The following is a 13,456-nucleotide window of genomic DNA, read 5'->3' on the forward strand; positions in this document are numbered from 1 at the left end:
GTGCCAAATGCCCCCGTATATGCAGGGAAGTGGTTTGTCTGAGGTACTGGAGTAGGCAGTGCTGGATGCTTCTGGCCATAATCTACTTACTGGAGTTCTAAATAGTACTTTCTTGTCATTGTGGTGTTTCAGGATAATTTAATTGAGGTTTGGAGGTTGTTACTTTTTGGTCAGAGAAATAGGGAAGATTAAGTCCTTCTAAAAGACTTATCTCATCCCTAGTCTGCTGCATACTGAGGGAGAAAAGTGGATATCTGCTACGTGTGAAGATTCAGTTACTTTGCAAAGGTGTTACAACTTTAATGTCCTATCTGTCATTTTTTTTCATTCCTGTACCATTCCTGTAGCTCCAAATTCTGGAGCCTGTTTTCTTATTAGTTTTGTGATGGGAAGAACAGTTCTTTAGTTACTGTTCAGTTAAGAGACTCCTGGATCCTTCTTTATGTAATATTAAAGCTGATGAAGTCATCCACAGTGTGGCTCTATACAAGGTACTTAAACAAAGAGGAAAGTTGACAAATATGTAAACTAGTCTCCTTAAAGATAATATTATCAATATACTCATTCAGAAATACCTTCCTAGTCTTCTCTATCATATTTGTGGATTTTGGGGTCCAGATAAACTCATGGGGTGAAGTTTGTCTCTTTTAAAAGCATTACCTCTGCATGTTGGAGCACGTGTACTTTGAATTCTTTCACATACAGGCATATACGCAGTTATGTTTTTCTAATTGCCAATATGTGAAAAAAGCTGTTGGTAAATAACCTTCCCACATGGGGCAGTAACAACTTATACAGCATTATTAGTTTCTTGTTAATTATTCACTGCCTTCAGAATTCCTCAACTAATTGAGAAGTTGGACAGCAAATTTTCACCATCTCAGAGTTAAAAAAAATACATTCTTCAGTGGACGATTCAATAGATTACATATTGGGCAGGGAAAGGATAACTCACATTTAATTCTTATAAAAAAGCAGTAGTATTTTAATGGCTTGTTTTTATGCTAGCTTTTGGTGAAATTCTACTTTTATTTAAGGGGAAAAATTAAAACCCACTAAAGGATCTCTGTAATTGCTTGAGTTTCATAAGATATTCATATATGGTTCTGATGAGAATCAAACATAATGTGCAGGGAATAGTTAAATGATTCAGAAGTTACTCACAAATGTGATTACTCCTTTAGCTGCGTTGTAATTTTTATAATGTTTGTCGTTCCTGCTTGATTTTCTTGTGAGTAGTCTTTTCATGTGTGAATCTTTAGTAAAGTATGCTTAAGACAGTGAAGATCCTCTTTACCTGACAGCCAGAATATAGAAAGAATGACAGTTTTTGTTTCAGTCGGAAAATATTTGATAAGCATGTTTAATGAACTATAAGATAATAAAGGCACATTAAAATATGTCTCTGAATAACTTTTATGTGAGACTGACAGATTTTTAATAAGTTAATAAACAAGTATCCAGATAAAGTGATTAACAGGTAGCAGCTCAGCATGTATGCAGTTATTGTTTTCAGTGTGATATTGAACTAAGTTACAAAATACGGAAAAGCACACAAGTTATTAACGTAACTATTGTGATAATTACTGACTTTTAATAGGTTATATTACACCAAGAAGGCCATATGGATGATGGTCTAACTTTACAAAGATGTCAGCATGAGGAATCCCAGGCTGCTCGAATCATTCGCAATACTACAAGCTTATTCAGCCAGTTTATAAGGTAGTTGTTACCATCTTTTATAATATCTTTTTTATACTTGGCTTTTGAACTATTCTGGACTTATAAGAGTTACTCTAACAGAATCCTTATTTCCTGCTTTCAAGTATTGGTATTTAAAAGTTATTAGCCATATATTTTTACTGACTTACTTTTGCAATTTTGGTGAGTAATGCCATTAAATAGATAACATAGCTTATTTAAGTTTGTTTACGTGAAGCCAGAAAAAACTGGATCATAGTCCAGATTAAAGAAAACATGCTCAATGATTTTAGTGTTATTCCATTAGTAAGTATTCCATAGTAGCTAGAACTTCACAGTATTCATAAAAGAATTCTTTTTCCTTTTTTGAGTGTGAAAGTTCCATGTTTACTTCACTATAGCTCTTTCATAGGATATGTTTTTGGCAAATTTTAAGGTAAAATACAATTCTGTGTCAATGCATATTTGTTTATAGTTGTTGAGATCAACATATGAGTATGTATACACAATGAAATTGGTAATAATGTATATAGTACTGAAGAAACCGTTTTTTCATAGTGCTTGGCAGAAGTGTTATTAAGATGATCAAATGGCCATTCTTGTACTACTGCCTAATAGAATTAAAATAAAGAAAAATGAGTTTATAATTAAGACTTTGCTTTCAGGGAACCCACCCCTGAAAACATTACTTCTTCAGTATGACAGTAGTATACACTACTCCTTTGTATTTCTTGTTCTGGTTTTATATCCTCAGCACCACTTCAGCTCCTCCTAGATTAAATTATTTCCATAGTGAGTCAGACTCTGAAAAATTGGGTTGTCACCCAAGACTGAGCAAATGCTGGGACAGGAAAGAGGCATGCGCCAGGTCCCGCATCTGGTATCAATACAGGGTGGGGTATGAAGGGATTGAGAGTACCTCTGAGGAGAAAGACTTGGGGGTACTGGTTTATGAAAGATTGAATGTGAGATGGCAGTGTATGCTTGCAGCCCAGAAGGCCAGTTGTATCTTGGCCCACATCCAAAGAATTGTGGCCAGCAGGTCAAAACAGGTGATTCTGCCCCTCTGCCCTGGTGAGACCTTACCTGGAATACTGAGTCTGACTCTGGAGTCCTCAGTACAGGAAAGGTACGGACCTATTGGAGTGTGTCCAGAGGAGGAACACAAAAATGATCAGAGGGATGGAACATGTCTCCTGTGAGGAAGGGCCTAGAGTTGGGGAGAAGACTCCAGGGAGATTTTGTTGCAACCTTTTGGTACTTAGAAAAGGGCCTATAAAAGAGATGGGGAGATACTTTTTAGCAGGGCCTGTTGCGATAGGATGAGGGGTAATGGTTTTAAACTAAAAGAGGGGAGTTTAAGGCTGGACATGAAGAATTTTTTTTCAATGAGTGTAGTAAAATACTGAAACAGGTTGCCCAGAGAGGTGGTAGGTGCTCCAGTCCTGGAGGCATTCAAGGCCAGGCTGAATGTAGTTCTGAGCAACCTGTCCCTGCTTATTGCATGGGGGTTGGACTAGATGACCTTTAAAAGTCCCTTCCAACCCAAACCATTCTGTGATTTTATGATTCTGTGGTTCATTATGCTACTGATAACTGGGACTCCTTAAAATGCTTTTTATTTTTAAATACACCCATCTTTATTTCTTATATAGAGTAGATACAGTAGACGTAATTAAAAGTTAGAATTACCTGTTACTTTTGTGTTCTTTGTCTGGAAGACTGGGAGTGTACAGCCTCATTAACTGCTACTATTTTAGTCCATCTGCACATTATGCCTGTATTATCAATAGGATTTTAAACTATCTAAATAAAATTAGTTATTGTAAGAAAGGACTTTGGTACGTCTTTCATCTCTGTTTCATCTTTGTGTTTTTCTTTTCTTTCCATTTATTTTAGTCATTCTGTTTCTTTACATCAGTTCAGAAAGGGAAATGTGATTCCACTTCAGGAAGTGGATGTAGAATCTGAGCGCTGGACACCTAGACAATAGATATTTGAATGATTTGCAATTGATTTAGATGTCAACAGAATATAGGCTGCTACATAATACTGTAAATTACAGTGGGAAAATGAATAATGCTGCCAGTCTTTCTCATTGTTTTCCATAGTGGAAACAACAGAACATTATCACCCACTGCCCTGCCTGTTGAGGAGATGGCTCAGACTCTGCAAGACCTGATTACTTATTTTAAGCTTCCCGAAGAAGACCTGGAACATGAAGATAAACAAAACAAGCTTCGGTCACTCAAAAACAGACAAAATCTGTTCAAAGAGGAGGTACAGAGAGAGGAATTGTTACATTATTTTAATTTTAAGTGTATTGTGTCACAAACATTCAGAAGAACCTAAATATTATCATCTAGATGTATGCATATGATTTATAATGCAAAGTTCCATAGCTGGGTATATATAATTAATATAATATGTCTATTATATATAATAGACAAATACGGTATGATAACTTGCTGTTGCATATTTTTTGCTTTCACACTTGCCATAGGCCACAAGCTCTCTCATAAAGTTTGGTCTTAGTACTTCTGAGCATCTTTCAACAGATGTAATTTAAAAAAAAAAAAAACATTGTGACAAGAAGTTTCTTTTTCTGTCTATGAAGTTTTACATTCTGGATACTCCAAACAAATACTAAAAAGATAGATGTTAATTGTGATGTAAAAATTTTATGTAAAAAACAGTCTGTTCACAAAAATTATGAAAAGCTTTATTGTTGTCTTCATTTATTCCTTACTTTCTATAATGCTCAGCTGAATAAGGAAGCATGTAGAATCATTTTCTAAAATAGATGATTCTGTGATATTGAGAAATACATATTCAAATCTTGTATGCACAATAATTTGGTTTTGTTGTTTTGGTTTTTTTTTTTTAATCTAAGATGATGCAACTTTTTGATGTGTGCAGGAAGAAATCTTTCAAAAGGACAACAACAAAATCTCATTTATATACAGTTCACTCTCCTTTCTGTCATATGTGTTTAGGGAATGCTGGCAATAGTTTTGAATTGCATTGATCGCTTAAATGACTACAACAGCGCAGCTCATTTTGCAGGATTTGCAAGAGAAGAACACGGTACAGCATGGAAAGAAATTTTGAATCTACTTTACAAATTGTTAGGTAAGGTCTTCAATAGTCTACTAATGCAAAAAGCAGGATATGTATTCTTATATTGAACTTCCTTCTTCACCACCAGAACACTTCAAGTGTTATTCATGCTGTCATGTAAATTACAGAATTTCTTCCATATACTTACTGATAGTTATTGCAGAGAATAGAGTTTCATGAACAATGATACAGAAATAAAATAAATCTCAGCTAGGAAGATGATTGGCGAAGCCTGCAAGTGTGGTGTTTTGGTTTGTTTGGTTGGATTTAATTTAAATGTACCTGTGCTATGCAAATAGGTGTGAATTATTATTTTAAAAAGCAGAAAAAGAAAAAAAAAAAAGAAAGCTGTCTTTGAAGCTGAAGAGAAGCCTGAAGGTATTAGTTGGAACTTGTAGGTCTACTGAATCTGTTTGTCACCTGAGGCCCAGATTTAAATGTTAATAAAAATAATTATATAAATCAAATTAAAAGACTTTTTTCAATTTCAACACCATACTTCCTGGAGGAAACTGCTTCTGTGTTGTAGTAGGGTCAAAATTTACAGTAGAAGTATGTATATATGTATTTCTTCAAACCATTGTTTTGATATCCAAGTTTCATAATTCCTTATATAGAAGAATCTTGTCTTCTGGTGGAGTTTGAATACATTCTGATTTAATTGTAAAGAAAATTTGTCCTGAATCATAGTAAAATATGCAAACTGAGAGTTAGAACAAGAATAAAACAAACTAGGGTGTGTACTTTGAAGAGTGAGGTTATTCACGTAGCACAGACATGCAAATGCTTCTGGTGGAATCTTCTCGTTGCTTTAGAAAGTTATGAGATACCAATGCCTTACTACAGTCTTACGAGTTTAAAGAAAAGCAGGATGAAAAAACCCTTTTTAGTGATATTTAGGCCTTTTCAGATTTTGTCTTGATTTTCTTCTAAAGGTACTTCTTGAACACTCTTATTCTGATGTAATAAATATTAAGTTAATGTTTCAGAATAAAAATCCATGACAATTGTAAGCAAAAGATTTTTTTATGATAAGTAATGACTTTTTTAACTTGAGTGATGGTGAACTTTCAAAATGAAGTCAAATAACATTATGTTCTGTGCTGCTGAAGACTGAAAGCTTATCCATTCTATAACATGTTTTAATCACAAAGTAGAGCTAAAGAGCAGTAAACCCAACCTGCACTTGAGCTTAAACTTCTGCATATGATCTTCTCACTCATTGGTAGGAAGAAACAGAAAAAGTACTTCAGCCTCTCAATCATGACGGTGCTTGACATTTGCTTTAAACAAGGCTGGTAGATAGTTTCTATTTAAGTTTAACAATAAAGTAAAACATAAATAAAACATTTTTTATTTCTTAAAATTCTTATTCATCTGGTAAACCCCTGTCAACTTCAAAACCAGCATGCTCTTTAGAACTTATGTCAGTGACAGATATTATTACATTAACATATATGTATATGGGATTTTCCTACTTATTATTTTGTGAACTTGTTATGAAAATTGTATTAAAATATATATGATTAACATTGGTGACTTAAAGAGGAAATATCCTGTTATAACATTGTACCATGTTTTTTTTTTCCAGCTGCTCTTATTCGTGGCAACAGAAACAATTGTACCCAGTTTTCCAGTAACCTTGATTGGCTAATAAGTAAATTGGACAGATTAGAATCTTCCTCAGGTGAGACGCATTTAAATCAATATCAATCAATTACCAGTACACCACACCCAGATGTCTGACATTATAAATGTCAGGGCAATTTTCCTTGAAACAGCATATGTTAGAAATCAAATGCTTTATTTTTATTATTTATTTTTAGCAAAGTATTGCAGATACTGTTATTTATCAAGCTTTTAGATTGTGTCCAGTTGTGCAGATGATTTAATGACAACATTATTTCTGTGGCCTTCGTATAGGTATTTTGGAAGTGTTGCACTGTATCTTGATTGAAAGCCCAGAAGCTTTAAATATAATAGCTGAGGATCACATCAAATCCATTATTTCATTGTTGGATAAGCATGGGCGCAATTACAAGGTATGTTTGGAAAAGCTGAGGATGCATTGATAACTTTACAATGATTTCTGGAAAAAAAATAAAACAGAAAAACAAAAACCCAACCCATAAAAACAAAATCAAACAACAAAAAAACTCCAACCAACCAACCAACCAACAAACAAAAACAAAAAACCCACCCAAATAAACAAAAATCCCAACCCTGAAATTACATGATTCTAGTACTTTTAAAGGAATTAATAACCTTGAAGTGCATCTGCAAAATTGCTTTGCTGAGATTAAAAAAATGTGTAATATACAATTACTTTTCAGTTCCAAATACAACAAATAGGTAAGAAAAGCATAGTTGAGAAATACTGACATTATGAACTTTGGATTTGCTGAGAAAATGAAACATTCTGGTGGCTGTAAGCACATAGACAGAGTAGCTTGGGTTTTGATGCAGGGTCTGCATTGTTGTATCAGCAGACAAAACTGAATCCTGCAAACTCATTCCTAACTTGAGTAATAATAATAGTAGCAGAAAAGAACAAAATAAAATGAGAAATCGGAAAAATAATCCAAATATCTGAAAACACAGGTGTTCAGAAGAAAGAAAAAACCCAGAGTTATACCAGAAGAAATAATGGTGGAAAGTAATTTAGACATCAATGTGCAATTTAATATGACAGAAGAAGGTGAACAGAGTTTCTGGCTGCAAGCAGGATGACATCACAACACAGAGGAGGATATAGTTTTATGTGTGGTTTTCTGATGTGAGTTTCCTTCCTCAATTCAAATTTTATTTGAAAAACTTATAAACTGGAGGAAGAACAAAAAACGTTTTAGTGAGCTGAAATTACTGATTTATAGGAAAAGGTAATATAGAGAACCTAACCAACTATAGATATGGAAAAGAAGTATTTTTAAGCATGGTTAAGGAGTACAAACTGATATAAGCAGGCATAAGAAAAAGGTTGAAATTACAGTGGGAAATGTAGGTTACTGTTTTAGCTGTTAGCAAGATTATTGTGCCATGCCAGTCACCTGCAAAGAGAACTTTTCAGCTGAGCATCTGAATATAGACTTCATAGTGAGAACTTAAAGTAGAAAAGGGAAATGTTGTACACAGGAGAAGAATTAGACTTGCTAGTGTATTTGTGCATTTCCATTTGTTATATACTTGACTAAACATCATTAAGTAATGTGAATTAATTGATGTATTTGTAACTCCAGAAACAGTATATCTTGTTCTCCGAATAGATTAAAAATTCTGTTGTGATTTAGGAAGTAAAAAGCAGTAACATTATTAACCAAAATCGGTTTGGAAATTATTGATTTGAAGGATTTTTAAAATGAAAAGCCTTGTGTCAGAAATATGGTCAGTGAGGGCATGCAGATTATTTAAACAGTTTATATTCAAGGTTACTGATGATCATTAATGTTATTAAGATGCTTTCCAGCTGACTACTGGTCAGAGTTTCTGGGGTTGTTTAAGTTACTACCTCTATCCCTCTGCTAGAGGTTTCTGCCCAGCAGCAGAGATGATAGAAAGAAAAATGCATGGTCCTAGGCCATAGCAAAGTTTGCAGTATATTTGATTAAGCTGTTGTTGAGGGTGGTTTTGTGCTGTTTGCACTGTAAAGGAGTTTCCAAAATGGTAATCAACAGTGTGAAAGTAGTTCTCTGTCTTGGAGATAGTCTGTAAGAATTTAGACCATTTGAGCTCATTGCTTGAATGATTGCTTGTCTGAGCTCAACTGCATCTTTAAGCTTCCCTGTTTTTTGCAAAAATGTACAGCTTCCTCCCTCAGCTTCAAACAGCACTATGTTACTGTGTTTTCTCTTCCAAAACCTTTTGCTCCAGTAATCTGTGGGAGAGCTATGTCAATCTCTTTCACTTTTCAACTGGGGGGGGGGGGGGCGGGGGGGAGGCAAGCTGAAATTTTAGAATAAGATCTTTCTGAAATTCTGTTTTGCTTTATAACTAATTCTTTTAAGTATTTTTAATTTTAAGAATAAATGGATTACTTCTTGTATTGAAAATGTGCTTAATCAGAACAGATTAATATGAAGTCCGAGAATTGCATTTGAGACTTATCCTCTAATTTTGCCAGAAAGTTTCTTGGGCTGCAATAAATTTCTCAAATTTCATTTTACATTTCAACTTTCTAATGAGATTCAATTAAAAAAATATTAAAGAGTTGGCATACAGCTGTTCTAGCTTTGCTTTTTTCCTAATCAAAATTGCAATAAGGAATATTGAAGGAAGGGGTTTTGAGTCATTTTGCAAACTCTTTGTTCTGAATTTGTGTTCCATCTATGTTTGATATCCTCTTTCATTAGTACAGACTACACCTGGTCCATATATGTGAAAAGTATGTAGAAAACAATAATGGTAATGTGTACTATATTCCTTCCTTTAGGTCTATTCTGACTGTAGATTAAGCAGACAACTTAATAATAGTATATGCCTTTACCTGAGTTTCTTCTGATATATATATATATTTTAAGGTTCTCGATGTGCTTTGCTCTCTCTGTGTCTGTAATGGAGTTGCAGTTCGTGCCAATCAAAATCTGATTTGTGACAATCTACTGCCTAGAAGAGACTTACTCTTGCAAACACGCTTGATTAATGATGTGACAAGGTATAGTGACATCTTTTATTGTTATATTAGAAAAAATGGGACTTACATGTCTTTAATAATTAATTGAAGAAAATACTGTAACCGAAGAGATCGTCCACAGTTTTCAATATTGAGACATACACCTTAGGAATTATTTAAGTATTAACTTCTGAAAAACGAATGCCGTTTGTAATGGAAACTGTGCTTAAATAGAAATTGCTAATGTATAGTAATGTCTGTTCTGAAATGAAAGATGAAAGTTGTTTTCTTCTCATTCAAAACAGAACATGTTTTTACCTAATAATTATTATGGAGAATATAAACATAATGTGAGCTACTTGCATGTTTTAAGAGGGAGTCTATTTCCCTACAACCTCACTCTGTTTTTTGATTTTGGGAAATGATCTTGTTATTCCTCTTTTGACTATAAGGTTTTCAAAGGATGAAGCCTATACCTTAGAAGATTCTACAGCAGCTTTGTAAAGTTATAAAATGGCTCACTGTTTTAAAGATTATAAGCAAAATGTGGACATCTATACTCTTACATATTTGCAAAGTAAATTTGACTATTATACAGCAGTATAATACATATGTTGCATTTTTTGTTACACTAACTGATTTCCATTTTCTTTCTTAGCATAAGGCCAAATATATTTTTGGGTGTTGCTGAGGGCTCTGCACAATACAAGAAGTGGTACTTTGAGTTAATAATTGATCAGGTTGATCCATTCTTAACGGCAGAACCCACACATTTACGAGTTGGATGGGCCTCTACTTCAGGTTATGCCCCCTATCCTGGAGGTGGTGAAGGATGGGGAGGCAATGGTGTTGGTGATGACCTGTACTCTTATGGTTTTGATGGCCTTCATCTGTGGTCTGGTAGGTACTTTGTTCACTTCTGCTTATTCTTACATTTAGGAGTTACCTACCTTTACCTTCAGTACTTGTTTATACATAAGCATGCTTCTTTATAGTGAGCTACATTCAGAACTCTGGGATATGGTGAAGTTATTTAGAATTTCAGATCAGATTTTAGTCAATATTGAATTATACTAATTAGGCTTTTTAGCAGATAGCTTCTGTTTTCATGATTTTGATCAAAGAAAGGTATTTTCCAGATCTAGATGAATACTGACTGAAGTCTATCTGTTAAAAATCACTGAAGGTCTTGATCTCAGACAGATTAATCATATATGTATGTTAATATACGTTTGTATTATTCTTTCCCCTGAGTATGTACAGGTGAAGTAAATTGCCATTATTATCCTCACATCTGTTGATAGATTTAATACATTGAATAAATTAAATATAAGTTTTGATGGTTTGGAGCATCAGGAATTGCTATGCTATTAGCAACCTCTGGTTTTAAAGCATAAATTTGTGTGGTGTGATATCAAAATGAAAACCTGCAGTTGCTATGCTGTTTGAAAATATATTTTTCATATAATCTAAAATATGCTTAGCAGAAAAATTAGAATTTTTCTAAGTAGTGTGTCTAGTTATCTAAGAGACTGTCAATTAGTATTGCAGTGAAGCTCTTATGCTTGAAGTTTATAAAGAAGGGAGTTAGCAAATGTGTATCTTGTGGTCACTTAAGCATCAGAGATGGTAAACTTGTGATCTTATTAGCCATTCTTTGTTCAAGTGAATTGAAGATGTTAGTGGGTTAACAAAAAAGTGGATGTCACTGCCTATGCATTCTGTATATTTGAGTATAAGAGCTCTAGAATAAAAGCAGTTTACAGGAGGGCTCATCTGAAGTGTTGCAGTTCAAATAATTTTTGTAGTAATGAGTGTGTTACAAAGAATAACCACTGAGGAAAAAGGAGAAAACAGAAGAATCTGCTGTGGAGAAGAATTAGTGAGAGCTCTCTGGGGTGCAGAGTTAGCTGGAAAGCGGCTTTGAGCAAGGCTGGTGGGTTTTTGTATGGTTATCCCTCACCCAATACTATATCCAGGGAACGGGAACTAGAAAGGGAAAGCTGTGTGTTTTTGTAAACAGACAGCTTTGTCACAACTGAATACTTTTTGACCATGTCAATATATGTAGCTGTAGAAAAACACAGCAAAGTGTTTTGCCAAATTTTAAGAATCAAATAGCATCACAGGAAATGCTGATGGTTGTAATATACTTAATTGAACTATTAATAAGGAATGAAGGAGAAAGAAAAGCAGTTGGAAGCTAAACAGTTGCTAAAATTTCTAGATTTTACATATGTATTATATTTACATAAATATTTAAAACAGAGGTCTGGCAATAGATTTTATGCCTAAAATGTATAATGGTCTGTCTTAATCGGTAAAAGTCTTTTGTTCAGATAGATTTTTTTTTTTTTTTTTTTTTTTAAGAATAGAAAGGATTGCTTTTTATTAACATGGTTTTAATATTATCTAAAATTGTATTTTCTTTTGCTTACACCCTTGTTAATCATAAATTGTTTGAGAGCAAATTTTATTGGCTGGATCTCTGCCTCAAGGTAGAATTGAACTGAAAACCAAGTTAATTTTCCAGAATGAGATGTGGAATTTGTTTTTTTTTTTTTTCAAAGTTAGACAATTCTGCCTACCTTTTGTCTGAAATGTTCAAACACTGACTTGGAAGTGTAACATTTTGTTATAAAGGACATTTTGTAACAGGTTTTTTTTTTTCACCAGGAATTTATCTTTCTACATTTCCTGTGAAAGTCTTTTAAAGTTTGTTCGGAAGGCTTGGAAAAAACTTCAGTATAGCACACTCTGTAGATCTGTCTATATTTAATGGGTTTGTTTCTTGAGTGTGTAGCCATCCAAGAGCATTTAGAAGTTTGGGGGGAAAAAATAGGCATTATTTTCGTCTTTCTCTGTACAGTATTTAATGATGAAGTAGCATGTATTTTTCCTTCCAGATCTCTCCTGTGTATACAGTAAATTACGGTTATTTTTTAAATTGATTTGTGGCTTGTGCTGTATTTACTGTACGCTATTCAAGGCATGTAGACAAAATCATTTATTTCCCCATATTTTTAGTGCCTTGAAATGCCATATACAGATAATTTCTCTTTAATTGTTCAGAAAAGAATATGTGGGCCATGCAGTTAAAAGGTGTGTTGTAAATACAGTGTACATAACTATGCTGAGTTTGATTTTTATGAATCTGAATTCTAACTTTTCCTAATTTGAGTGTGTTTGACTTTCAGTTATATTAGCATTGTTCTAGCGCGGGATTTTGTATATAAAATATCTTTCTGTGTGTCTGCACATACGTAACTCAATTTTATTTTTTTCAGCACTACTGAACAATTCCCAAATGATAGAAATAACGATTTTTGGGAGTAGGTTGGGAGACATCTGTAGAAAGGGGTGCATAAATCATTAATAAAAAAATAAACTGTAACTGAACATCAGAAATACAGTGCTGGAAGGTCTCTTAAAGCTCATATCCTGCAGTAAGGGAGAATTCAGAGTATTTAAACTGTCCTGAAACATTGACTTGATTTGTTCATAAGAAGTTCCAAACACAGTGATTTGGGATAGTGCATAACTGCTTAGTTAGGCTTGCTTTACACTTAAAATACAATGTTTTCAGTGGAATTGTTCCGAAAGGAATTCCAAAGAGATATTCCTTAACTAAAAATGTAATCATACTCAAGTGCAATTGAAAAACTGCAGTTTTATGTAAGTGTGTGTAGTTATATTACGTCAGATGTATTATCTCTATTTATCAATATTATTATTGCTGAGTGCTGTTAATGGCAGTCTGGTTCCACCTTCCCAGGTAGGGAAAATGAAACTCCCTCTGTTTAGTGAATGGCTTGTAGCTGAAAAAGAAAACCTGGCCCATTAAATTATTAATCTTTTTTTTGATAACTCAGCATAATATTCTGCCTCTTGATACTGTATGCCTTGGTTATAATCACAGCTCCAGTTAGACTTATAGAAGCACAGAATGGTTTGAGTTGGAAGGGATCTTTAAAGATCTTCTAGTCCAACCCATGTGCTGTGGGCAGGGACACATTCCACTAGACTAGG

The 13,456-nt window shown here is 33.9% G+C and overlaps 1 protein-coding gene across 1 annotated transcript in view; it reads left to right on the plus strand.

Moving 5' to 3' along the window:
- Positions 1-13,456, plus strand: part of RYR3 (ryanodine receptor 3) — a 184,503-nt gene that overhangs the window by 43,170 nt on the left and 127,877 nt on the right. Inside the window, exons 14-20 of the mRNA XM_065685792.1 lie at positions 1,601-1,722; positions 3,813-3,981; positions 4,698-4,833; positions 6,413-6,508; positions 6,745-6,863; positions 9,336-9,469; positions 10,086-10,327. Of these exons, the coding sequence (XP_065541864.1) occupies positions 1,601-1,722; positions 3,813-3,981; positions 4,698-4,833; positions 6,413-6,508; positions 6,745-6,863; positions 9,336-9,469; positions 10,086-10,327 (1,018 nt within the window). The remainder of the gene's footprint in view (positions 1-1,600; positions 1,723-3,812; positions 3,982-4,697; positions 4,834-6,412; positions 6,509-6,744; positions 6,864-9,335; positions 9,470-10,085; positions 10,328-13,456) is intronic.

The sequence above is a fragment of the Lathamus discolor genome, chromosome 6, assembly GCF_037157495.1.
Source record: "Lathamus discolor isolate bLatDis1 chromosome 6, bLatDis1.hap1, whole genome shotgun sequence".
NCBI lineage: Eukaryota > Metazoa > Chordata > Aves > Psittaciformes > Psittacidae > Lathamus > Lathamus discolor.